This window comes from Tachysurus vachellii, chromosome 20 (assembly GCF_030014155.1).
Source record: "Tachysurus vachellii isolate PV-2020 chromosome 20, HZAU_Pvac_v1, whole genome shotgun sequence".
NCBI lineage: Eukaryota > Metazoa > Chordata > Actinopteri > Siluriformes > Bagridae > Tachysurus > Tachysurus vachellii.
Window position 1 is genome coordinate 8,236,646 of NC_083479.1, and position 26,839 is coordinate 8,263,484.

General features: G+C 37.7%; 2 protein-coding genes across 4 annotated transcripts in view; both read right to left on the reverse strand.

Moving 5' to 3' along the window:
• Positions 1-9,191, reverse strand: part of rxfp2a (relaxin family peptide receptor 2a) — a 58,647-nt gene extending 49,456 nt beyond the window's left edge. For all 3 annotated transcript variants that reach the window (XM_060896340.1, XM_060896339.1, XM_060896337.1), the window contains exon 1: positions 8,927-9,191. In XM_060896340.1, coding sequence (XP_060752323.1) covers positions 8,927-9,008 — 82 coding nt within the window. In that variant the 5' untranslated portion in view covers positions 9,009-9,191. The remainder of the gene's footprint in view (positions 1-8,926) is intronic.
• A 4,226-nt stretch (positions 9,192-13,417) lies between these two features.
• Positions 13,418-26,839, reverse strand: part of b3glctb (beta 3-glucosyltransferase b) — a 48,318-nt gene continuing 34,896 nt past the window's right edge. The window contains exons 12-15 of the mRNA XM_060896546.1: positions 19,038-19,137; positions 18,567-18,686; positions 16,760-16,904; positions 13,418-16,378 (exon numbers count right to left, since the gene is read on the reverse strand). Coding sequence (XP_060752529.1) covers positions 16,214-16,378; positions 16,760-16,904; positions 18,567-18,686; positions 19,038-19,137 — 530 coding nt within the window. The 3' untranslated portion in view covers positions 13,418-16,213. The remainder of the gene's footprint in view (positions 16,379-16,759; positions 16,905-18,566; positions 18,687-19,037; positions 19,138-26,839) is intronic.

Sequence of the window (26,839 nt, forward strand, 5' to 3'; positions counted from 1 at the left end):
TATATGCCATTAGCCATAGGAATATATATAAGAAACTGAGGCTGTGTTTTTATGCAAATATTTATTTCTGAAGGACATCCTACCCAGATGTCACTATGAACCATCAGCCTGGCTTGTCATTTTTCAGACACAAATATATATGAAGCTTTAGGCATGTCTGGATTCTGGGCATCAATCCAAAGGTAATAGATTAAGTAATTATTGTTGTCTGCTGCTGCTCTTACTGTAGCAACTTTGGCATGTTCCATCTCATCAAGTTTGTTAAATAACTGAGAAGAGTTGTGAAGTCGTAATTACGTAATTAAGTCACTTTGGAGCAAGCTCAACTGAAAAAGCCACTAAAAACACAGCAAGGTTTTGTTTAACTCTACTTCTAGAAAATAAAGAACAAAGAATGTACATCGGGTGTTTTTTTTTGTTTTTACACACACTGTAAACTTACTTATAATTAATGTAAAATTATACATTAAATTGAAATTGTACATTCCGATTATATTTTTGCAGCCAGTTAGCATGACAAAGATAGGGCACTGCTAAATACTAATAGTGTGGTGTATACTGAATAAATTCAATTTTAACAAATTTGCTAGCTACAGACATTGCATGGATTAATCCCACCTTGGCTCCCCACCTTGGAAAATCAGAGCTCAAAGAAAATCTTGAGTTTCCGATTCATAATTACGACTTTATGGTGGCATTCATGTGTGTTCATCTTGTGAATACAATCTTTCCTACAGGACTTGAATGCACCATAAGTACTCTTAACAGTTTTTTTATGTATTCAACACATTTTATGGTGTGTGCCCTGCGATGGGTTGGCACTCCGTCCAGGGTGTATCCTGCCTTGATGCCCGATGACGCCTGAGATAGGCACAGGCGCCCCGTGACCCGAGGTAGTTCGGATAAGCGGTAGAAGATGAATGAATGAATGAACACATTTTATGAATAAATATATGAGCTTAACTTGTTTATTTCTATTTATATATAAAAATGAATATAAATTTATGGTGGCATTCATGTGTGTTCAAATTTAGTTCAATGAAAAATAGTCTTAATAATCTTTGTTTTATCAAATATGTGGTTTGTGCAAAGAGGATTGTGATTCCAGCCACGTCATGAAACCTTCATTGAATAGAATCAAAATGTTCTCAGAAATATCACAGGCATGCAACTTGGCATTTAAACCAAACCCCTCCTCACCCCAAACACACACCGCAGGTATGCGCACACATACAGTACGCATACACAGAAAGCAGACAGATACAATCACACACTACAAAACTCTCCAGTCCAGTGACTGTGATTCTGCATCAGTAATTCATTAACCCAGGCTTCAGTTGTGTGTGGATACTCGAAAAGGTTTTACTGTACCTATATAATATCATATAATAAATATCAGATTCATTAAACAATTCATTTAACAAAGCAAGCATCCTAACACTGAGAAATATCTTTAAGACGATAGAAAAGCCACAAGAGAATACAAGACAATGCAAACACTGCAGACTAATGAAGCACTTATGAACAGGGCCATACACATCAGAAGCAAAGATCAATGGCCTCATTTATAATGTATTGTTTAACCAACAGTGTGAATCACACATGCTTGTATCTGCCACAAGAATAAAGCAGCCAAAACCCATCTGGCAAATTTCTCTGATGATTAATTTCATCTATTTAATAGAAAGACCCGTATTGTTTCTGCATTTTTGCAGTGTTGTTTTCACTCTTGTATATTTTACTACCAACAACATAAACATTAACAAATGAAATGCTCTCCAAAGATTTTTGAGATGATGTCCAAAACAACTCCCTGCAAGTTCCAACAAAACCATAAGCAAGCTTTTTTAACGATAAGCATTATTTTTTTATTTCTCCTTGAATATAGAAGACAGGGATGAGATCATCCTCCGAGTCTCACACACACAAACACACACATTCACAGACAATACCGTATTGTTAACAGAACAAGACCTATACTGTATAGCGCACACATTCTCGCTCTTTAGGGAAGCACTGCTATTGAATGCTTCTGATGTTTTTGATATTTCATTGGAACCACATCCATATCCTTAATATCTTCTGTCCATGCTACATTCTATGATCTTTGGGTAACCTTCTTCCAGTGTTTTATAACTGTTTTTATTATTATTGTGTCTGATTTTGGGCCTTATATTGTACTCTTTTTGTCTGTGTGCTTTCTATTAAAACATCCACACACAGGTCTTAATCTTATGTCTGCCTTAAGTAAGAACACAATGAATCACATGAATCAGATAAATCAGATCTGTTCTGGTGCTATTAAATACAGTACCACACACAGTAGACAGACCATTCAGAATGGCATGGATGGAATGGAAGGATGACCAAATGGACTGATTAAATTTCTGCATCAGTTATTTTTGACATTTAAGATGTATTAATTTCCCTACCCTCAACTTGGACAGGATATCTTCTTAATAAACGTAACAGGAAGATATACATAATTAAAATACATAATTAAAACACGGAAATATTGAACAATTAGCACAAAAAAAGATTTTTCTGCCAGTCACTTTGAATAACAATGTAGTTGATCAGTGTTATCTAATTACCAGCAACACCCACGCTACAATATAACAAAAAATACATATATTTTTTATATATACATATATAAAAAAGAGAAGGTGGTGAGGAAAAGCTGACTTTTAACGGTTTCAATTAGCATCATTTTAAAATCATTACAAAACAACAAACAAAAAAAACACTTTAAAGACCATTTCAGGGTGCATTACACCATCCTATTTGTTTCCTATAAAAGCATGTTGTATTTATGAACAGAAAATCTGTATAAATGGTTCTTCGAGAGAAGAAGACTGTTTCAATGAGGAGAACTTATAGGTTGCAAGCATTTATACCACAAAGTTTCAGAGACAAATTTACTGTATTGTTCCATGTTTTGGAAAAATTGATCAAACTATACAGCATAACTACTTAGGTCTGTCTCATCAAGCCTGTTATTGTCACAGTACAGAACTGCGGAATTTAGAATGATTTTAGAAACCTTCTTTAGTTTTGTCTATCCCAAACATTTTTTAATTACTCAATACAGTTAAAACATGTTAATGTTATTACGTGTTAGTCACTGAAAATTAATTGATTATTAATTCATTAATTGATGTAATTCATCAATTGATAGTCACATCAATGTGACAAAAAAATAATGTAATTGTTCTAATCTCCTTTAGCTAAACACTTAAAAAGACTATAGTAATGGTAATTGCATGAAGGATAAATATCTCTGGAACAGATCTGCTTTGTGGAATGGAGAGTTGTACTTGTTTATTTCTTTCCCCTATCGAAACCTCATCACAAGGCAATTACAATCCCTTTGAAATGATTCCAGTGGATCTATCAGCAGTTCCTTCTCTATTTTGGAACAGTTGGTACATTTCCCAATTGTCTCCTTTCTATATATTGTGCTAAGATATTATTGTGAGTACTCATTTCACAGTTTTCCCCTTTCTTGTCTTGTTTGGGTTGTCAGCAACCTTCTGCTGCAACTCTGTCTCACATCACAGAACCCTATTATCATATGAGAACAATCATGTGTTCATGGTATATTTCAATATATATTTTTAACAGCTGCAGCCACACAAATAAGTAACTCTTTTTTAAATTTAATGTGCTCAGTGTCTACTTTATTAGGAACACTTGCTCATACATGCAGTGATCCTATCGGAAAGTCATGTGACAGCCGGACAATGCATATAATCATGGATGTTGGTGCTATAAGGGCTGGTTTAAATATTTCATAAACTGCTGATCTCCTGGGCTTTTCGACACAAACAAACTCTACAGTTCACAGAGAACAATGTGAAAAATAAAAACATCCTATAAGCAGAAGATCTGCCAGCTGAATCACCTTGTTGATGAGACATCACAGAAGAACAAGTAGTCTTATCTGAAAGTCTATATTAACTCAAATAATTATTATTTACATCCTTGGTGAGCAGAAAAACATCTCAGAACACGTCAAACAATAATGTTATGAGGTACACAGCAAAAGACCACATCAGGTTACATATCTGTCAACCAGGAACAATAATCTGAAGCTACTGTATAATGCACGCGGACTCACCCAAACTCACCAAACTCACCTACCTCATGTTTTGTGCATTTGTTCTGTTCTTCCATATACTGTATATATAGCAGTTGTGTTACTAGTACAATTGGCATATCAGTCATATTAATCCCCTCCGCACAGTCCACTTATCTTCATTTAATAAAAGTCATCACTCATTAACATATTTCTATTGTAGCTTCAGCCTTTTGTATTTTGTTCTGAGCTTTTTAACAGCTCTATCTATTTAGAGTTACACATTATGTGCCTAATGCAGAGGTTTCATGCATTAAATAGTTGGTCCCAAGCTAGGTTTGCATGATGAGTTACAGCCTCAGAAACCTGAACATTAATTCAGGCATAGATTATAGGTGAAAATTTGTGGCTGCATCAAATACTGACCTTCCCCGAATACATATGTTCCAATGACTCTTCCAATCAATGTACATAAATCTTATGAGTTCAGAAAAAATTCAACTTCAGCCAAAAATTCATACTTCCTGACATTTAAATCATTTTCCGTATTACTCCTTCAATAATGCTGTGTGGCCTCCAGCGTGCACTGGACCTGCAGATGAAGTCTATCATTACGGTCGGCCTTATACAACTTGTTATTTAGACTTTACTAATGGTTGCTGAAAAGTTCCTGTGGCGTGTTAACATGAGTCTGTTACAAGCTGCACTCTAGGATATTTCAGCCCTTAACACGCATGTGTCTATGATCACAACCTTACATTAAATTGACATTAAAGTTCATTCTTGTGGCTTCTACATGAATGCAAGTAAAGCAACTTTGATTAACAAACACAAATTTCTGAAGTGCTGCCATAGATTCCATCCTGTGGTGTGTTCACTCACTTAAAATAAAGACACTTTGTACGGTATTGGATCACGATGAGCACCAGACATGCTTCAGTGCACCTTGACACAGATTCTGTAGAGGTTTTCTGGAATGATTAACATTATTCATTCAAAAGATATTCCCTCAGTTGCTGTTTTGCTGATGGTGGTGGAGTGCAGTGTAACACATTCTACCCATCCTGAAGCATCCAGAGAATGTGCCAGCTCCAGTGGTGTTCCGTTTACATTTACATTTACAGCATTTGGCAGACGCCCTTATCCAGAGCGACGTACATAAGTGCTTAAATCTCTAACATTGAATACATTAATGCTGGATCTCTAAGTTATACATACTTAAGATACCATGAGTTTAAAACATTTGTTCAGAGTTACAATGAAAAAGTGTCAAAGGTGTGTGTTTTTTTTTTAAATGCAAAAGATAAGGAAAGAAGTGCTAGTTGAAGTGTTTCCTGAATAAGTAGGTCTTCAACCGCCGCTTGAAAATAGCCAGTGACTCAGCTGTCCGGACCTCTAGGGGAAGTTCATTCCACCACCTTGGTGCCAGAACAGAGAAGAGTCTTGTAGTATACTTGCCTCTGCCAGCAGGTCTACCGTTTGATGAAGATTTCAGACCTTCAGTGAGAAGAGGTCAACCTTGTGAGGATCCTGAGGCATCTAATGATGTACCAGCTCCAGATGGATTCGCTTCATGAGGATTCGGGCATTCAAAAGAGGAGATGCCAATTACATGTGGTCTTTGAGGACAACAGCCTCCTAATCAGTACAAAATTGTGGGACTATATTTGACTGTAGAAAGGACATTATACAAAATAACTCTCTCCAGTGTTTATAACAATTTATAATCACACCCTCCTTTTGAGTCTGGTTCCTCTCAAGGTTTCTTCCTCTTCCATCTAAGGGAGCTTTTCCTTGCCACAGTCCCCTCAGTCACCTCAGGCTTGTTCATTTGGGATAAACACAAACACATTAAATAGGTCTAATATTAATCTTTAACTTTTTTATAATATTAAACTTTTGTACTATATTTCTTATGTTGTGTACAGTTGCTTTGAGACAATGTCCATTATTAAAAGCACTATACGAATCAAATGAATTGAATAGATGTGCTTAACCCATTTGAGATCTGAATTAAGAATCGCCATTTACATCCATTTGGTCATTTGGCAGGTTTTATGCAGAATCTTGGGCTCTTCTTTCACACAAAGGCTTCCAACATAGTCAGGTAAAAGACTAGAATATGTGTCTTCCTTCCCCAATACATTTAAAACCGGCCACAGCATATTTTTGAACTGCTGGTCATGCTGCATCACACATTCTGGGTAAAGCAATAACTGGCCCTTTCTGATGCCCACAACTGACTGTTGCGCTGATTGACAGGAGATAAAAGTATGCCATCACTTCCACCCAGACAGGCAATTTGCCCCTTGTGGCAGTGGATGTCTGTGGCATCGTCATGATTCACCCTTGCTTTTCGTTAATGACAGGCTGAACACTGCTGCATCACTCAGGAGCCCCACTGGTCCAGTTTTTATATTATGGGCAAAGATGATTTAAAGCTTTATATAAAAATCTCATTCAATTGCAACGCATGACATATAGCCTTAAAAATAGCCACTTTAGCCACTAACTTCAGCCAAGTTGTTGGTTATAATTACAGTAAAACATACAAACAAAAAACCCACAATGTATTAAAAAGTACAAAGCTGCAACGGTGGTGTTGTACAGATTTTCAACATGCATAACTCAACATTTTGCTAAATTATTAGACATTTGATGCTTATAAAAACTCTTTAAATGTCCTCATAGGTTTCTGATATGTTAATAATTTGTGGGGCATTTGGCAGCCACCGGCTAAAGTCAGAGAAAATGCAGAACATTAAATGACAAGGAAGGTTGTGTGCTTATAAAATGTATTAGGAAACACTTTAAAATTAAACAGTGATTTTATGATGCAGTTTTCAGCCCCCTGATGAATTGGCAAAGTCATGCCCACATATTAAAAGGGTATTAAAAGGGTATTAAAATCAACACATGCAATGCACATCTATTCTCTCAGGGGTTTTTCAGAATCAATAAATATTACACATGTAAATATGACATGCTTTGGCAGTTAAGTCACTTGTTTATTCAAGTTTGTTAGGTGTAATTATATTTAGTGCAACACTAATACAAACAACCAAAACTGTGAAAAACAAAACAAAACCATAAACTATGAATAGAAGGTAGAAAACACAACACTCACAACAGAATGGTAGCAACAACAACAAAAACTCGGCAGACACCAAAAAACATAAATAAATTACATTTTCTCAGCTTTAAAATGACTTGAAAATGGCTTTGCTGGATTCAAACAAATGGTGCTACAGAATATGTTTTTTAACTACTGTATATGTTCTTCAAATACTATTGGAGGTTACAGTATGTGCAATTCACTCGGGCTATCTTTCTTCTTTTTTGGCCAAGCCTGATTATTATTTTTTGCCTCATAGATATGTCAATAAAATATTTTTGATGGAAGTAACTAATATTGCAATTGGTACTGATAAAATGACATTTCCGTTAACAATGCTTCCCTTGTTACACCTGCAGTTTGGTGGGACTTTTAATGGTGGGACCTACAGGATAAGAAATGTCAGCATGAATTCTGATTATGTATCAGACCCTACAAACTAGTGTGTGTGTGTGTGTGTGTGTGTGTGTGTGTGTGTGTGTGTGTGTGTGTGTGTGTGTGTGTGTGTGTGCCATAGAGAGGGAGGGTGGTCTGGGAAGGCAATTTTGTCAAACTAACACTGAGAGAATTCATGTTTCTGACAGAGATGCCTATGTGGAGCAGATTTACGCCTCACATTGTTGTTCGGGGTGATGAGAGTGTAACTTGTCTAACAGACATTTATGTAAGACATATGAAATCTAGTAATGACGACAACAACAACAACAACAACAACGACGACGACTAATAGAGGCATGTTCTCAGTGGTTCAACCAGACTTTTAAGTTTAAGTGATTAGAGACTTTAAGTAGACTTTATTGTCTGTTTAGCGCCGTTTATATGAAATAAATATCAATATAAACGTCACATACAAACAGCAAGTCGGGACATTAGTCTGTACGTCGTCAAAACTAGCGTCATGCGCGTGCACGAGAAGGAGAATCAGCACGGAACAGCGTTTAGCGCTTTAATAACGACGAGTCGCACAAATGAACGCTCCCCAAAACACATGTAAATAATTTCCCTTAAGAGGTTTAAAGGTTGTGTTGATAAAAAAGTGTTATATGACGGACTAACAGACCCTTCCATATACGGGTGAAAAGTTCTGGAAACAGTGAGGGTACTTAAGTGACAGTGATCTCTCTCATAATAATATTAATAATAATAATAATAATAATAATAATAGTAATAATAATAATAATAATAATAATAATAATAATAATAATAATAATCTGCCTTGATGCCCGATGACGCCTGAGATAGGCACAGGCTCCCCGTGACCCGAGGTAGTTCGGATAAGCGGTAGAAGATGAATGAATGAATGAATAATAATAATAATAATAATAATAATAATAAAAACAATAATAATAACAATAATAATAATAATAATAATAGTAATAATAACGACAATAATATTAACAATAACAATATTATTATTGTTGTTGCTATTGTTGTTGTTGTTGTTATTATTATTATTATTATTATTATTATTATTATTATTATTATTATTATTATTATTATGTATAGGCGCCACGATCTCGAGGTCACCCACCAGACACATATATTCACTCACATACATCTATTAGTAAAAAAAACAAAACAGTAAGACGAATTTACAAAAAATAATCACACATTTATTTCTCCAGCTCTGAACGCAAATCCTAAATTCATTAACCACTTATAGTGAATTTTGCTGTTTACTCACAAACGACATACATAAACAAACACAAAACAGACAAGAGATTTTTCTTTACCTTGAGCTGCCATTAAACTCAGCTGCATCCGGAGAATAAGGACGGCTAAGTCCGTTAAAGTGAGTGTGCCATCGCTCCTCATCGCGCTCTTCCTCTTTCACTCTCTTTACGCGCTCCTGCAACTCTCAGGCTCAATGCGCGTGTAGAACGTGAGAAAAAGCTGTTTTTCCCATATTTCACTTCCAATGAGAACGATTGTGATCAGAAAAGAAAGCATTAAACGTTACAGATTCGACGTGAGGATGAGGTCTGGCGCGCAGAGGCTTCAAAAGAATCACGACGAGCCGTTTTGTGCAGGCGACTCCGCCTTCGTTTAGTTCCGTCACTGACGAGTTTCAGAATTTTGGAGAAATACAGGACAGTCTGTTAGTAGGCTGTTTTGGGGTCTAGACACTTACTTAAAAATTTAGTGTCTCTATTCCATGAAACCAGAGCCTGAGCACACTTAACACTTTTTACACTCTATGGAAACATGTTAATAAAAAACATTTCTCTTTGACATTGTTCATTTGTATTCATCACCTACTGTACCACTGTTTGACAGGTGAAAGGGATTTCATTGTGACTAAGTATGGACAGTGAAGTTGGAGCTCATGGAAATATACCAGTGCACATGGAGCACCTCAGCACACTGGCAGCTCTTGGAATGTCATTAATAGCATGTGCGTCCAAGGCCTGGAAGGGATCAGTATTCTTCTTCATCAATCATCAGGTATCTCCTCACTGCAAAAAACAAAAGGGATACACACTCAAGCAAAAGCCCTTTGAGCAAAAACTTTGCTTGAGTGTAAAAAAAAAGAAAAAGTCTGTATTCTTGCTATGTCTTCACTCTATAAAAGTGGTAGGGTTATGACAAATTATTATTATTATTATTTTAAATAATCTAATAATTTAATAACCCTACAATTTCATCAGCTAATATCCCAAATTAAATAGTTAAACAATTTCATCTTGGTCTTTATGTGAAATGTCATCAAGAATGATCAGAAATAAAAAAAAAAAAGCTCTATGTACAAATTTAAATAATGAATATAAAATAATATTCTAATAATCTAAAGGGTAATAAATCAGTAATATATACATTTATTTTCAGCCATAAATAGCAGGCTTCATTAAATTATTCAAATTCTGTTGTCATTTTTTCGACTTTTACTGAGTCAGTACACAAGAATCAAGGTCTATTCCATTATATAATAACATTGACTGGTTTAGTTTACATTTTACTTTGATGTGTTTTTCTTTTAAATGTCTGCATATCATTGATGTGCTCTGAAATACATCTTTTTTTTGCATAGACTGCATTGCATAAAAACAACCCCCTGCTTTAACATTTGAATTATTGCCATTGTTCTCACATTGTCATTATTGAAATTTTAATCAGTGCAAAATGCTTTCTGAGCTCCTAGGTCATTTCAGTCAGGAATTTTTTGACTGATTTTAGTCTCATGCATAGCTTGTTGATGCTGCAGTGTAGCCTGACCTTGATGGGTGCAGTGACTAAAAGTGGCTTTTTTCTTTTCTTTCTCCTTTTTTTCTCCTACCATCCAGCACCTCCTGTGGATACAGCCATGCAGCAACAACAAGCTATGCAGGAGTATAAAAGCTTAAAGTTTCTTTCTGAAGTGGACCTAAAAGCTATGGGAAGATGGTACCAAAGTTCCAGCATACTTGCCAAAAGTCCTACTCACCAAGCTCTCCCCAGATATACACCATTCCACTTCATTGTATCACAGAAAGCAATGGCTGGGACCAAATTCACAACCCAAGTGATTGCAACAAATTGAGGCAGAGTAGGTAGTATACTACAACCTGCTTGTATGTAGTATGGTATGTTAATCATCACTTGTGTAGAAGTGACCTCCTGACAGATGCTGAACAATTTCAGGGACTCATAACCGAGGAAAGGGGAGCCATGGTAGAGGCCATGGCGTGAAAAAGCAGAGAGCCCACCCTTAGGATGGCAATCAGCTAAAGCTAAAGCTACAATAAGTAAAACTTTTTTGTGGACATCAGCACAACCCCCAAGACAGCAGATCTGCACCATTACCAATGGTAGTATGAATACTGGGTGTAAGTAGCTAATAAAATTACCAACATAACCTTTCTGGTGTAAACCATGGTGGGGGCTGAGGCACACTCTTCATGTCCAGAAATAGACATGGATCCCTGTAGTGTGCCCTGACCACTGGTGCTTCTGAGAAGAATATACCATGTGACTGCAAAAGTTCAAGAGCACATCTTAGCCAAAGTACCAGACCCCATGCCCACAGAACTTGGCACTCAACTCCTGCAGTGGAAGCCTACACAGTAAGTCATGACCAAGGCCAACATGCATGATAGAAATGCTATGGAGGAAACATGTATGTATCTGTAAAGTAAGGCGCCAGAGATTGCTAGTACACCCAACACATAGCTCTACCCAAGGCACCATGTGGGGACTCTTCAGGCCATAATAAATTCAGTAAAAGAAAATCCTGATTATAATGTATTTTTGGACTAATTTGTCAAATTTTGTTCATTTTAATTTGACTAAAAGGATGGAAAGGTATTTAGGTATTCTAATTGTGTACACAACAAAATGATTTTATTAATTACACTGACTAATCAGAGAACATTTAACATTTTATAATGGAACTTTAACAGGTCTCAAATGGAGGGCAGATTGAGTACTTAAATATAGCTTCACAAGAAAATTGAAATAAGTAAACATAAAGGCTAATGGATGAGGATTTGGAAATTACCAAACTGGGGAAAAGGTGAAAAATATCTTAGTATATATACCATAGTGATAAATGAATCCCATATGACATGTATACTTACATCTGTTGCCAAATAATGTATTATGTTACAGGTGTGATGGCAGGAGGGTTAAGACAAGTGTCTGTTTACATGCAAGATCTATGTCGCACCTCTCAAAATCCCATATGACGATCAGGCATAACATTATGACCACCTTCCTTATATTGTGCTGGTCCCCATTTTGCTGCCAAAATAGCCCTGACCCATCGAGACATGGACTCCATTAGACCACTGAAGCTGTGGTGTGCACCAAGATGTTAGCAGCACATACTTTAGTCCTGTAAAATGGTGGGGCCTTTGTGTTATTCAATTCACCTGTCAGTGGGCATAATATTATGCCTGATAACTGTGATTCACAGTGCAAACTGCATCTATAGGTTGTAATGTTGATCTTTTTCTTCTTGAAAATACTAAATAGGAAAGTTTCAACAATGTACATATTTAAATGATTTATGAATTTAGTAAGGGGGCACGGTGGCTTAGTGGTTAGCATGTTTGCCTCACACCTCCAGGGTCGGGGTTCGATTCCCGCCTCCTTGTGTGTGTGGAGTTTGCATGTTCTCCCCGTGCCTCGGGGTTTCCTCCGGGTACTCCGGTTTCCTCCCCGGTCCAAAGACATGCATGGAAGGTTGATTGGCATCTCTGGAAAATTGTCCCTAGTGTGTGATTGCGTGAGTGAATGAGAGTGTGTGTGTGCCCTGCGATGGGTTGGCACTCCGTCCAGGGTGTATCCTGCCTTGATGCCCGATGACGCCTGAGATAGGCACAGGCTCCTCGTGACCCGAGGTAATTCGGATAAGCGGTAGAAGATGAATGAATGAATGAATTTAGTAAAATAAAACCAGCAGTGTGTCTCTTTCCTTTAAGAGTCTGCCATCTTCGGTGTCTGTTAAACCCCTACAATTTGGCAACTTTGGATCAATGTTGATTCTTTTAATTAAAATAATAAAGATTAAACATCCTGACACTGGAATAGAAAAATTGAGCCAGGAAATTAAAAACTATTAAATTTAGAAAAGGAGTATTAATCAATTTATCATGTGCAGGAAAATTTGACATGTGCTGGTGCTTACTAACAATGTATTCATTATTTTAATTATTCAGCTACACTGTAACAGAAACATACTGTATATCATTGTCTGCCAAATGCCATAAGTGCAAATCATTGTTATATCAATGTAATTTTAATGATCCACAAAAAAGGATGATGTGGATATAATTTTTCCTCACAGTTTCTATAGGAAACTCTCGATAACCTCTGATAGTGAAATCGAACTTGCAGAACACACCATGGCCTACAAACATATTACATATCGGTATATACACATAACATAACATACAGTGAGTGTTGCATAGTAACACTCAGTGTATCTAAACTTTTGTTTGTGTATTGATCTCACCGCTTATTATTATTATTATTATTATTTTTGCATTCTTATCTTTTCTGTGATGCTGCTTGAATTAAGAAACTGTTGAAAATAACACTTGCATAAGTCTCAACTCGCATTCAAATTCAAATTTTATTTGTCACATATACATACAGAGTATGACATGCAGTGAAATGCTTTAAGCTTTCGCATATCCCAGGTTATTATGAGCCCTGGGGTCAGAGCGCAGGGTCAGCCATATTACGGCGCCCCTGGAGCAGGTGAGGTTAAGGGCCTTGCTCAAGGACCCAACGTTGATGTCTCAGCAGCTTGTGGGCTTGAACCCCGACCTTCTTATCAGTAACCCACATCCTTAACCACTGAACCATCACATCCTCCATGGTGTGACAGTCTTTAAAACTGTCTGTATAGCACAACATAAAAGGACAAAAGACTTTAATTTAACAATAACACCAGCCACAGACCAGGGTTTGATTCCCAGGCAGGGAACTGACCCAGCCACTGAGGGGTTAACTTTGAGTTCCACACTCAGATAAAATGGATGGGTTGCATCAGGAAGGGCAGCCAAAGGACAACAACTGAAAGCTACATTTAGATGACCTGCCAGTGTTTTTGAGCAGAGATTTATACAGTTAAGCAAAGGAAGCTGAAATTTGTGGTTAACTACAGTACTAAACCACTAGATTTCAGGTTTTTATACCTCTAATGAAAAATTTTATGACAGTTCCAATTGCTTATTCATGTGAGGTTTACATAATGTATCAGCTGATTAGGTGTTTAAATAACACTGTTTGTGCTATAATGATCATAAATAAAGCAATAAAATGATCCACATTCATTGTAATGAATGGTCCACATTCATTACAATTCCATATTTAACAATCTCACATGTCAATGAAGCTTGGTACACAATGCTGCTGAACATGTTACTAAGGCTATAAGCCTATTGAGTCTCTGGACCTTGAAACCTCCTGATAAATAACAACTGAATATCTAAGAATAAATCGCTAACAACACACAAATATAATCACTGGAATTGAACTGATCAAGCTAAAGTCTGTGAAGCTTATGTGTACAAACTACAAACTGCAACAAAATTACATAAGTACACCCAATCAATGGCTGAGCTTTCTAATCAATGAACTATGAACTACAACAAAGTAAAAAATCTTGTATGTTCACCTGGCTCTAAGCATGCATTTGCAGCCCACGGTGGTGTTCTGGTGCCGCTTTCCAGTTCCATGCAGGACTAAAAACCCTGCATGGAAAGCATGCATCTTTTTATTCAAGCCAGGGTCTAGGCTTCAATGTCAAATGGTCTCTGCACTGCATTTTTTTTTTTGTTAAATTTATGCGCTTCAAAAATGTACATTTTAGCAAGAAAATGTTACAGTATAAAAGTGATATATCGTCGCTGTCGGGCAGAAACCTCGTATGTCCAAATTTTGTCAAGTTCATATTTTTTCACATATCGATGCTATTGGTCAGTCCCCACGTGGGTCTGTTATTTTTACAAGTTATTAACCAATCTAAAGTCTTGAAAATAGCTTGAGCGCAAATCTCATAACTCCATTGGACACTTCAACTGTCCACCTCTTCCTCACTCCGTGGGAGAGCGTCGCGGCATATTTCTCCTCAAGAAGAGTTGCAACGAATCAACACGTCTTCTGAGGTAAATGTCTTCAAAACACTGGGCTCAAAGAAAAAAAATCTTGACCCCCGCTAGTTCTGGTGCTCATCTGAGGACAGGAATTTAGCGCAAGACAATCCACTGCAACACGGACTAAACCCTGTGCACTGCAGATAAGGTACGGCGTTTTTTTAATTTCCTGAAAAATAACGGTTTTGGAGATACGAGGATTCCACCCAACAGCGACAATATGTTCATTTTGTCATGCATTATTTCCAGTCATTTTCCCTCTTAGATAGGTGGGCCAGCCATGTGACATGCAAATGTCAAGAGTCAACCACTTTAAATTAAGCCACTGTTTTTGGCAAAGAAATAATATCAGCAGAGAATTGCCAATCATGAAAAGGTTCACGGTTCAAGTACAATAAATCGCAAACACTTAATTTTATCAAACAAATCAAAAGTAGAAAATGAAAAATTTTCAGCTCTGCTCCAGGAGTATTGTTGTTCTAAGAAAAACTGTTCCAATAAATATGTAAGAAATATTTCTGAAGCTTGCGATTATAATTTAAAATCCCAGACCCGTCAGAGAGCCACTGCTTGGTTCTGTGGTAAGTCCAAGAACTCCACTGTGCCCTGCACTAGTGGGTAATGCTGAATAAAATCTGCCAAATTATTTTAAAATTCCAAAATTAAATATATTGTTAAGTGTTTCTTTTTACAGTAAACACAATTCTGCAAATTTGTAATGTTTATCATGACAAACTTTGATGTTGGCTTGACTGAGCAAGTATTCCATAAGGCCGGTATGCTAGGGTGCCAATACTTTTGGCGGCGAGTGTATACGAGCATGTGACGTCACCCGAATACCCGTGGCACAATTATGCTCATTGTGCTGAGTGTTTTGATATATCACATGTCCATTTTATCGTATTTTTTTATTTTGGGTGCAGGGTTGCATGTGACATCATTCGAATACCTGTGAGAAAGTTCACCTCATTGTTCTGAGTGTTTTGATATGTCACATGTCGTGGAAAGTTTTTTGATTTTGCATATTTTGGGGGTCGGGCTGCGGGAAAACCGAAATTCCAGTTGGTACACCAACTTAAAAGTTTGTCCAGAGTATCACCCTAAAGAAACTGGCCCAGTTTGGTGTGGATAGCTCGAAAGCTTGCCAAGTTATAAACCTCTAAAATTTATAATGGGTGTCTATGGCAAAAAATGCCATTTTGTGACACGGTACCATGAGTACTGATACTCGGATCGCTTAGAACAGTAATAGCACTTTTACAAACTTCAGACCAGGGTCTACGACATATCCGATTTTGGTGCATGTGGCTCGAAAGCCCTAGAAGGAGTAGCATTTAATCATTTTTTGTCTAAGAAGAATAACAAAACAGAATGTTGGCTTCTACAAGCTACAAAATTCCCAAATTATCTCTGCTTACATTGTGAACGAGAGCAACTGGTTTAGAGCTCCTGTCTGTACTCTCTGCTAAAGTTCAGATGGAACTGATACTCAGAGTTCATCAACCACTGCTGGTACACTGCCACAGGGTTGATGTTCCAGTGTTTGTGGAAGGAGATGGGTCTCTGACGGAGCAACAACTCTTTCGGATAATCATCTGGACGAGCCTGTGGACCACAAGAGAGACTATATATGGCATGGCAGTACAATTTATAGGCATCTATTAAAATGATCAGCATAAATTTTTATTATACTGAACTCCCATGCACAACTGTTAGCAACTGTTTTTGTTAACTAAGACCATACTGTACCTTGACTGATACATACATATATACATACATAGAATGAGAGAGAGATAGAGAGAGAGAGAGATTCCCTTCTAAATTATAAATTATATTTATTTCAAATCTCAGCAATCATAATGTTAAAAATAATTTTAGGTATTGCTATATTTACCATTTTTACCTCAACATAAAGGTTAAAACAATATAATAAATAAATGTTCAATAAAAACATTGAGTATGTGTGAGTATGTGTGAGTATATTACCTGGTGAAACTGTGGGCTGTGTGTAACAGACAATCCCAGTGTGTTAAGACACCTTCCCAATACCATGTCATCTGGAGCATCCGCACTGTAACAGCCACAACCACTAGAGAGGATTTTCAACACTGCCACTCTACTGAACACCATACTGACAGAAAGATTAAAAAAATTTAATAAATTAACATGATCAAACATGCACATAGGCAATACAGAAAACTGAAGCATAATTATGGTTCAATAATAATAATGATAATAAAAATAAAATACACTGGCCACAGAATATTCATTAACATCCTACACAAGAGCTGTAATGCAAATTTTATGTTTAACATGACATTCTATATCAATCAGCCATAACAGCCGATGCCATCTGCCAAATATTATGTAGGTGTGCCCCTTGTGCAACCAAAACAGCCTGCAAGTTCTGTAAGTTGTTAGGTTTGTCCAGTTTTAGGTTTGACCACCAAGTCAACTCTTTGTCTTGCTCCTCGAACCATTCCTGAACATTTTTTGCAGTGTAGCAGAATGTATTATCCTGCTGACCACTGCCATTAGTGAATATTGTTGAAATAAAGAGGTGCACTTGCTCTGCAACAATGATAAAGTAGGTGGAATGTGTCATCTACATGAATGTCAGGACCCAAGGCTTTGCAGCAGAACACTGCCCAGAGCATCACACTGCCTCCAGCAACATGCCTTCTTCACATAGTGCATCTTGGTACCATCTCTTCCCCAGGTAAGCAATGCACAATTACTTTTCCTGCCGCTGGTTTTAATGTCATGGCTGTTTGGTGTATCACAGGGACTTCTCGTGGAGAAATAAAACACCACCAAGCATCATGTCAAATAGTAGCTCAAAAAACATCAATAATTATATAAAACATTATTTATTCAAAAACTTAAATTGTTCAGTAACAATAAACTATAAGAAACTAATTTTTAACAACCAAGTAGGAAATTCTACCTATTTAAATCTGCTCCTGGATTACTCATGCTCTCTTCTGACACAACAAGCTGATACTCAGCATACTAATAGCTTAAACATTAACATTAGCTGCATTACCTGAAATGCTTTTGGTGGTGCAGATGTACCAATTATCCACAGGACAGAGATAGGGGCTAAACCTAAGGATTTGCATTCTTCAGTTTCATTTATGCTGCAGTTCTATTCATCTTATGCACGATTTGCCTACCTTTTAAGCATCAGGGGTAGATAAAAATGTCACGGCAGCTGCCTGGGACAAGAGATTACAGATCCAGCAGTTTTTTCATTCACAAGGTCAGTTTTTCATTTAGAAAGTTTTATAAGGCTGCTGGTGTAACAGTGACAGAATTTGTTTTTATTTTCTTCATTCAGTACTCATTAAAAGAAAAACACCTTCTTGGGTTTCACAATAAAAATAAATGGGTTTTTTTAATGCAATGTGCTCCAATAGGTACATATATTTCTTAGTAGTACAATGGTAAAACTCTTTTTTCTGATTTCTACCTCCTGTTGCACTTAACATGGACACCAAGGTCACTGTCGTTTTTTTTGTATGTACTGTATTTAATAGAGACATTAATTTACTTTAAGGAAGCTACACAGGACTGTACATGGACAGCTCTGCAGCCTCTCAGCTCAACTGACTTGGTTTTGACCCTGAGCTCCTAAGGGTTAAAGACCTGTGATTTTCACATGCTCTCCCTATATTATCCAATGTAATTCCACTATCCAAAATCATGCATGTGTGCAGAATGATTATGCTAAATTGTTCAAATTTTCACTAGCAGTCACTAGAACTTTGGGAGGTTGGTTTTACATGCTTACCCTCCTCCACCGGTGATATAGCTGTATCCACCTTTACTGAGGGTATAGCCATAGCGCTCACCGATAATCACAGCTTCATTAGGGTCGTAACAGTGCAGGTGCTGCCGAAGTCTGGGCAGACTGGTAAGCAATAACACAACAACACATATTACCAACCAAAGTGTTGGATCTCCTAGCAAGAATATAGCAGGCTGAATTACAACTGAGAGCAAAATATGTATAATATGTTTGCAGTAACTGCAGCAAAAGCACAGGTACACACATGTATTCTGAATCAGGACATCTGATCAGATGATAACGATGTGAGTCTGTTCTTTAACACACAATGTCAGTTCTTCTCTCTGGGTGGACCTGTTTTTCAGGTTCACATTAGACTGATTCTGGTCCATCATGCTACAAGTGAGGGCTTTTTCTTTTTTGCTTAGGGACAGCATGTACCTGTTCATTTCACTATGTTGCCAGATGTGTTACCTTATCAATGTGTCATCGTCTACTAGGAGTAGCCATGGTGCTTTTGTCACTTCTCCACTGACAAACCTCCTTAAAATGGCAAACGTCTTTGCACAGTGCCCTGAGAAAAAAATTGCACAATTCAGAATAAAATTATACAGTGTTGGTACAATACTAGAGGATTGGGGGAATGAGGGTTTAGAGTAAGAATGCAGGCAACATATATGAAGAATAATAATAAATAAATTAAATATTTCCCTTCATTTCCTTGGTTACAAATTTATATAAAACTCTCATTTAGAAAGTTAAAGTAAACCATTATAAAGCTATTGGGGAAAATGTTATTAGTATGAGTAACACATCTCTCTACAAAGAGGTGCAAAAACAGTGCCTAATTGCTTGGTTGTTAGTTTGTCAGGCCTTTGATGATGCATTGTAGTCTTAGGCTAAAAAAACTCTTCAGATGTTTGCTAATTTGCTAGCTTTACTCCAAAGGCAATAAAGCAGCATGACTAATAAAAAAAAACAAGTTTTTGCAAAAAGAATCAACCATAAAAGGCAATGACAAAATAATGACAGAATTAATAGGCAAGTGAGACTTCTAGTTTACTAGGAAGACCCAGAACACAGCGGTCACTGCTTACACACATCTGTGTCCTGTGGGTGCTAATTTGGTCAAAACACACACAGTGGAAACAGAATGTATTTCTAGTGCACGGACACTTTTCTCCTAGGACTTATACAGAATGTTGAAGACAGCTGCCTTGATTTTGTCGTTCCATGGACATAAGCATCCTTTACAGCCAAAGTGTAAATTTGTGTAATCTATTACTTCAGGACTAGGATTATATCTGTAGAGGAAAGGAAGCGATCAGGATGAGAGTGACTTGGACTATACAGCAGAGAGATAAGTGGAAATTAGAGCGATAAAAAAGATGCAACAGTCACTTTCTTCTTAACTTTGTGTTTGTATTCACTAGGTTTGCAAAGGGGCGGAAAATTTCCAGAAACTTTCCATGGGAACTTCATTTGGGGAATTTTGGAAATATTCCAAATTTGGAAACTTACCAGGAATTTATGGGAATTCATTAGAAATTTGGAGAAATTTATCTAAACTATATCATGTACAAACATAAATTTAAACATACTCCTCAATTAGCATGCTTGCTAAAGCAAATTATAACCTAGTATATACAATTATGCAAATTATACAATTATACAAATATTTTATTATTATATAAAAAAATTATGTTTTTTCAGTAAAATCTTATGCTCATTTAAGCCTGATTTATTTCAAAGATAAAGAAAAAACAGTAATATTGTGAAATACAATTACAATTTAAATTGTAACATTTATTAAGGAAAAAATCCTGAAAATTATAACAGGTTATTAAAAAAAAATTATGAGGAGCACAATTCTAAAATTGATGAGAAATCAGCATATTAGTATGATTTCTGAAGGATCACGTGACACTAAAGACAGACCTGTGTAATGCCTGATGAAAATTAAACTTTGCATAACAGAAATACATTATATTTTACAGTATATTAAATCAGAAAGCCATTGTAATATTTCATAACAATATTTCACATATAATTTTGTCCTGTATTTTTATTTTTTATTTTTATTTTTTTATTGAAAAATCAACAGTCACAAATACAAGAATATATACAGAAATTCTCCATTTTCCTTTTTCAAACAACAAAGAGCAAGCACCCCCCCCCCACCCCGCCACGCAAAACAAAAACAAACCCCCAGACAAAGACACGCACAAACACCCCACATCCCCCTGTTAAAACAACTGAAGAAAAGGAAAAAGGTTATGCATACAGTCCAATTTTCGACCAAATTAGAACTTTAATCAGGTAACACTCTCCTAAAATAAGAAATAACAGGTTGCCACTTGCAAAAAAAGGTGTCAGTAGAACCCCTCAGTGTATATTTTATTTTCTCCAACTTAAGAAAAAACATCAAATCCTTAAACCACTGAGAGATGGAGGGACATCTTATTGCTTTCCAGTGTAGAAGTATACAACGTCTGGCCAACAAAGATGAGAAGGCTAAAACATATTTGTGTGCAGAACTCAGTGATACTGACTCATTGGTAATACCAAATATAGCGATCAGAGGGCATGGCATCAATTGCACTTCAAATATGGAGGACATAATGCCGAAAAAACCTGTCCAGAATGCATGTAATTTTGGGCACAGAAAAAACATATGACTTAAATGACAGGGGTAAGCATGACATCTGTCACATCTGTCCTCAACCCCAGGACAGATTTTTGCCTGTTTAGATTTGGAAAGATGAATTCTGTACAAAACCTTAAACTGAATGAGACTGAGGCGGGCACAGGAAGTGGTAGACCGTATCCTATCTATGGCTTTCTCCCACCGTTCGTCGCCAAACTGCAGCCCTATCTCCTCCTCCCAAGCAGCCCTGGTTTTATCTGTATTACAGCTATTGAGAGATAAAATGAAACTGTATATCCGGGAAATCACACTACGCTGGTGTGGAGTGAACATGACTCAACTCTCCCAGGGTTGCTTGGTGGGTACAGAGGGAAAATTGGGAAGGCATTTAGATACAAAGCTGCGGACTTGGAGATATCGAAAAAAATATTCCAAGGACAGGCTGGCAAAACTTCTAAAGATGCCATCTTCGTACAAATTATAAAGTTGCTTGATGCCTTTTTCGTGCCATAGTGTGAAAGCTGAATCTAAAAAAGACAGGGGAAACAAATGATTTTTATTCAGGAGGCCCAGTGCTGATAGAGCCCTAAATTTAAAGTGACGCCCAAACTGAAACCAAATCTTAAGTGTGTTCAGTACGACTGGATTGTCAGTATATTGGGATGGTTTGATCGGAAGGGGTGAGCAAAGCAGAGCAGATAAAGAGGACAATCTACAAGACAGTAGCTCTAGATTGCACCAAGAGGATTCCGTTGAATTGGTCCAGGAGTTTAGTTTCTGGATATGTGCAGCCCAGTAGTATATTTGAAAATTGGGCAAAGCAGGCCCACCACTGAGCCTACATCTCTGCAATAGAGTCTTACGGATTCTGGGAGGTTTTCCACCCCAAAGAAAAGAATTAATGATTCTATCTAAAGAATCAAAAAAATACTTAGGTAAAAATAATGGAAGCGATTGAAAAAAAATATATATAATAGATACTTGGGCAGAACGTTCATTTTAACTGCATTGATTTTTCCCGTTAAAGACAGAGGTAGACTGCTCCACCTCTGAAAATCCGACATGTCTGCCACAAGCGGAGCAAGATTGGCATGAAAAAGTTTGGGTAAGGAACGGGTCACCGTAATACCAAGGTATTTAAAGCCTGAACAATTGAATTTGAATGGCAGATTCAGATGCTGAAGTTTTAGAGCGGTATTGTTTACCGGATAACACTCACTGTTACAAACTGAAAATTCAGTTTGTATCCTGAAAAAGAGCCGAAATCATTTAAGATAGATAATATAAAAGGAACAGAGGCTGCAGGATCCGTCACATATAGCAACAAATCATCAGCATACGGTATAAGGATACCTTATAACCCTTTGCGAGTTATACATTTAAAGGCTAATGAGGATTTAGGTTTAATGGATAATGGCTCAATGGCAAGAGCGAATATCAGTGGTGACAGTGGGCACCCATGCCGGGTTCCACGCCCGAGACTGAAATAATCAGAGCTAATATTATTTGTACGAACACTGGCTTGCAGGGATTTATAAAGGAGGCGGATCCAGGAGACAAATGTATCACCAAACCCAAATTTCTTTAATATCGCAAACAGGTATTCTCACTCGACTCTATCAAACGCTTTCTCAGCATCCAGTGAGACTACAACCTAAGGGAACGGAGATGAATACTTAGAGTAAATTATATTGAAAAGTGTACGACTGTTAAAAAATTAATGCCGCCCTTTTATGAATCCAGTCTGCTCCATAGATATGATACGTGGTAGTACATTTTCTAACTGGGATGCAATTACTTTTGCCAACTCTTTCAGATCGGCATTCAGCAGTGACAGCGGTCTGTACGACCCTCACAGGTTGGGATCTTTGCCCTTCTTCAAGAGAAGGGCTATTGAGGCTTGATTAAAAGAGGGTGGTAGCACGCCCTGACCCAGAGATTCATTGAACACACCAAGGAGCAGCGATACCAATTTATCGCTAAACTTTTTTTAAAAACTCAACTGGAAAACCATCCGGGCCTGGGGCTTTATTAGACTGCATCGCCTTTATTGAAGCTCTGACATCTTCAAGAGAAAGTGGAGAGTCCAAATCCCTTACAGAGACCATATCAATAACAGGAAAATCAACACTTTGAAGGAAATCACCCAGTCTCTTATTATCGGTAAGGCATTCAGATTTATAAAGAACAGAGTAATATGACTTAAATACTGCATTAATCTCTATGGGATCGGTAACGGTAACATTTGAGTCATTATTAATCTGCAGTATTAGGCGTGATGCAGCCTGCCGTCTTAGCTGATGAGCTAACAATCTGCTTGGTTTATCACCGTATTCATAATACGATCCACGAGTTTGTAATAGCATGCGTTCAGTTTCTTTAGTGGAGAGGAGATCGAATTTTGCTTGTAACTCAACACGTTGTTTCTATAGCTCTGGAGAGGGGTTGGACGCGTAGCTCTGATACTGTAGCTGATGAAATTTCCCTTGAGATTTATGATAGCAGAGTACGAAATGATTTGCCCCCTGAGATAGGCTTTCAGAGTCTCCCATAATAATGAGCACGGAGTAGAGTCAAGACGATTAAACAACAAGAATTCATCAATAGCTTTAGAAATAGACGCACAGAAATCCTTGTCTGCTAGGAGATGCAAATTAAACCGCCAAGGATATTGTGTAGGTCTATGGGTTAAGAATTGGATATCCAATGCTAGAGGAGCATGATCAGAGGTCACAATGCCCAAATGATCAACGGAGTGATTAAGATGGCTATCAATAAAAAATAATCAATTCTGGAATATGAAAGATGCACAGGGGAGAAAAATGAGAATTTCTTGATCCCGGGGTTGCGACATCTCCAAGGGTCTATTAAGCCGTTTTGTGACATGAAATCGGAGAACTTTTAACGGAGAACACTGATTAACGATCCAAAACAGGGTTCAAAACAATTCAAATCACCACCAAAAATGATCAAATGGGTATTTAAAAAAGGAAGACTACTCAGTAACCTATTCGCAAAATCAGGGTCATCAAAGTTTGGAGCGTAAATATTAACCAGCAAAACCTTGGTCTGTATCAACGTACCAGCCACAGTGACATATCTGCCATTCCTATCTGCAATTATACGGGTAGGTGAAAACTGTATGCTTCTATTGACTAGGATGGCCACCCCTCATGCCTTAGAATTGAAATTAGAGTGGAAAGTTTGACCCACCCAAGGACGATGAAGCCTATGATGATCTTTGACTCGGAGGTGTGTTTCCTGTAAAAATACTATGTCGGCGTGTAAGCATTTCAGGTGGGTAAAAACCCTAGACCAGAGGTCACTAACAGGCGGACCGTGGTCTGGGTCTGGACCCAGGAGCTGTCAAATCCGGACCCAGACCTACGGCCAAAAAAAGGTTATGATTTAAAACTTGATGAAGCGCTTCTATTTTAAACGGCGCAGCTTTTGCAATCTTTACGTCAGTGGTATTGGAAACGCAGAGACGAATTGCCGTGCGAGTTAAGACATCCCACGTGATACCACTCAGCCAATCAAGTCTGTGCATTCCTGAAGTACACTGCGACTCAACAGTGCAAGACTGATGAGAGAGAATTATAGTTACACAGGAAAGAAAGATACGATACGTGTAGAAAACAAAGGGAGAGAAACAGTCGAGTGAGATGGAGAAAGTAAGAATAAAAACAAATGGCGCTCTCCAAAAAAAGAAAAGTGGACAGCAAAAATAGAGCATTTAATCCGAAATGGACAGATTCATTTCTGTTCATACTTCCCACTGGGAGCACTAAACCAGTGTGTCTCATATGCTCAGAAACCGTGGCACTTATTAAAAGTGGCAATGTGAAACGCCATTATGAGGCTAAACATAAAGGTTTTGAACAAACATATCCTCTGAAATCTGAAGTGAGATCACAGAAAATAAGTAGTCTTAGAGCCCAATATGACCAGTCCACCAGGATCCTGAGCCACACATTCACTGCCCAACAACGTGCTCATGAGTGTTCCCTCAGAGTTGCTTGGATTTTGGGTCAACACAAAAAGCCATTTACTGATGGAGGGGTTGTCAAAGAATGCATGAGTGCAGTAGCTGAAACACTACGTGAGGGAAAACAAAAACAAGAGCTTTGTGATAAAATAAAGCAAATAGCCATGTCGGCATCATCTGCCACAAAGAAAAGTGAACTATTATCTCAGGACGTGCTAACCCTACTAGATGAAGCCATGCATAAGGCATCATTTGTAGGCTTAGCTGTGGATGAGTCCACTGACATGTGTGACAATGCTCAGCTGTTAGTGTATGTCAGATTTTTCAACACAGAACAGAAAGCATTTTGTGAATACCTGTTGTGTGTCACTCCCCTTCAGACCAGTACAAGAGGAGAAGACATCTATCTGACCATTAAGGAGATGTTATCAAAGAGAGGAATAGAGCCAAAACAAGTGGTCTCAATAACCACAGATGGAGCCCCTGCTATGATAGGGAGAGAGAAATGAGCTGTAGCAAGGCTGAAAGAGGACAATCCTGAGCTCATAGCTTACCATTGCATCATTCATCAATCTGTTCTTTGTGCCTCCCTGTCAGATGATCACGCTGAGGTGATGAATACAATGATGAAAATGATCAATTTTCTCAGGGTATTCCTATACGCATCGCATGCTTAGGGAATTCCTCAGAGAAGGTGATGCCAATGCTGATGATCTTTTGTTACACAACAATGTGAGATGGCTCAGCAAAGGGAGAGTGTTAGCATGCTTTTGGTCCATCAGGAGTGAAGTAGCATCTTTTCTGGCAGAGCTAAGAAGTCCGAAGGCAACACAGTTTTCTTTATTTTTAGAAAATGAGAAACAGATGGATAATGTGGCCTTTTTGGTTGATATCACTTCACATCTGAATGATCTAAATTTGAGGCTACAGGGCAAGGACAATTCAATTTGTGAACTGATGACAGCTGTCCGCTCCTTTCAGAGGAAACTTGAGGTGTTCAAGGAAGACCTGCAGGGAGACTGTGCACACTTCCCAGCAGTGCAGGAACAAGTTCAGGGACAGAGAGATGTTTCTTCTTTTGTTGACTTTATTGATAAACTTTATTGATAATTTCTTGGACCTTTGCTTCAAGACATTTTCTCTTACTGGACCTCTTTAAATTTTAGTTGAATACCTCTGCCCTAGACCGTTTAATAGGATTACCCATGCCCCTAATATTCCAGTTAAGGAACCGGACAGGTGCGCCACTGCCAGCAATCAGCCATTGTGTCAGCCATTCATCCAGAAACTACACAAATAAAATGAAAACAGGACCTGTGAAGCCAGGGGGATCCCCATTCCCCCACCCGTGTGCGCGCATCCGACACTTAAACACAAACACACACCCAACACATAATAGAGTCCCCATTCTAACAGTAACCCCAGGGGACAGCAAAAAGAAACCTACCGCCGCCCATACAAATAAATGTGCTAACGACACGGAGAACAAGCCTATCCTGAACAAAGACAAGGCTCCAGCAGATTTAACACAACATAATTATGAGCAACTATATCTGGTTCACGGCTACTCCTCCCCGGTCTACATAAATATATAAACAAAGTTTCTAAAGGAAAATAAATTCCCAAAATAAATTGACCAAG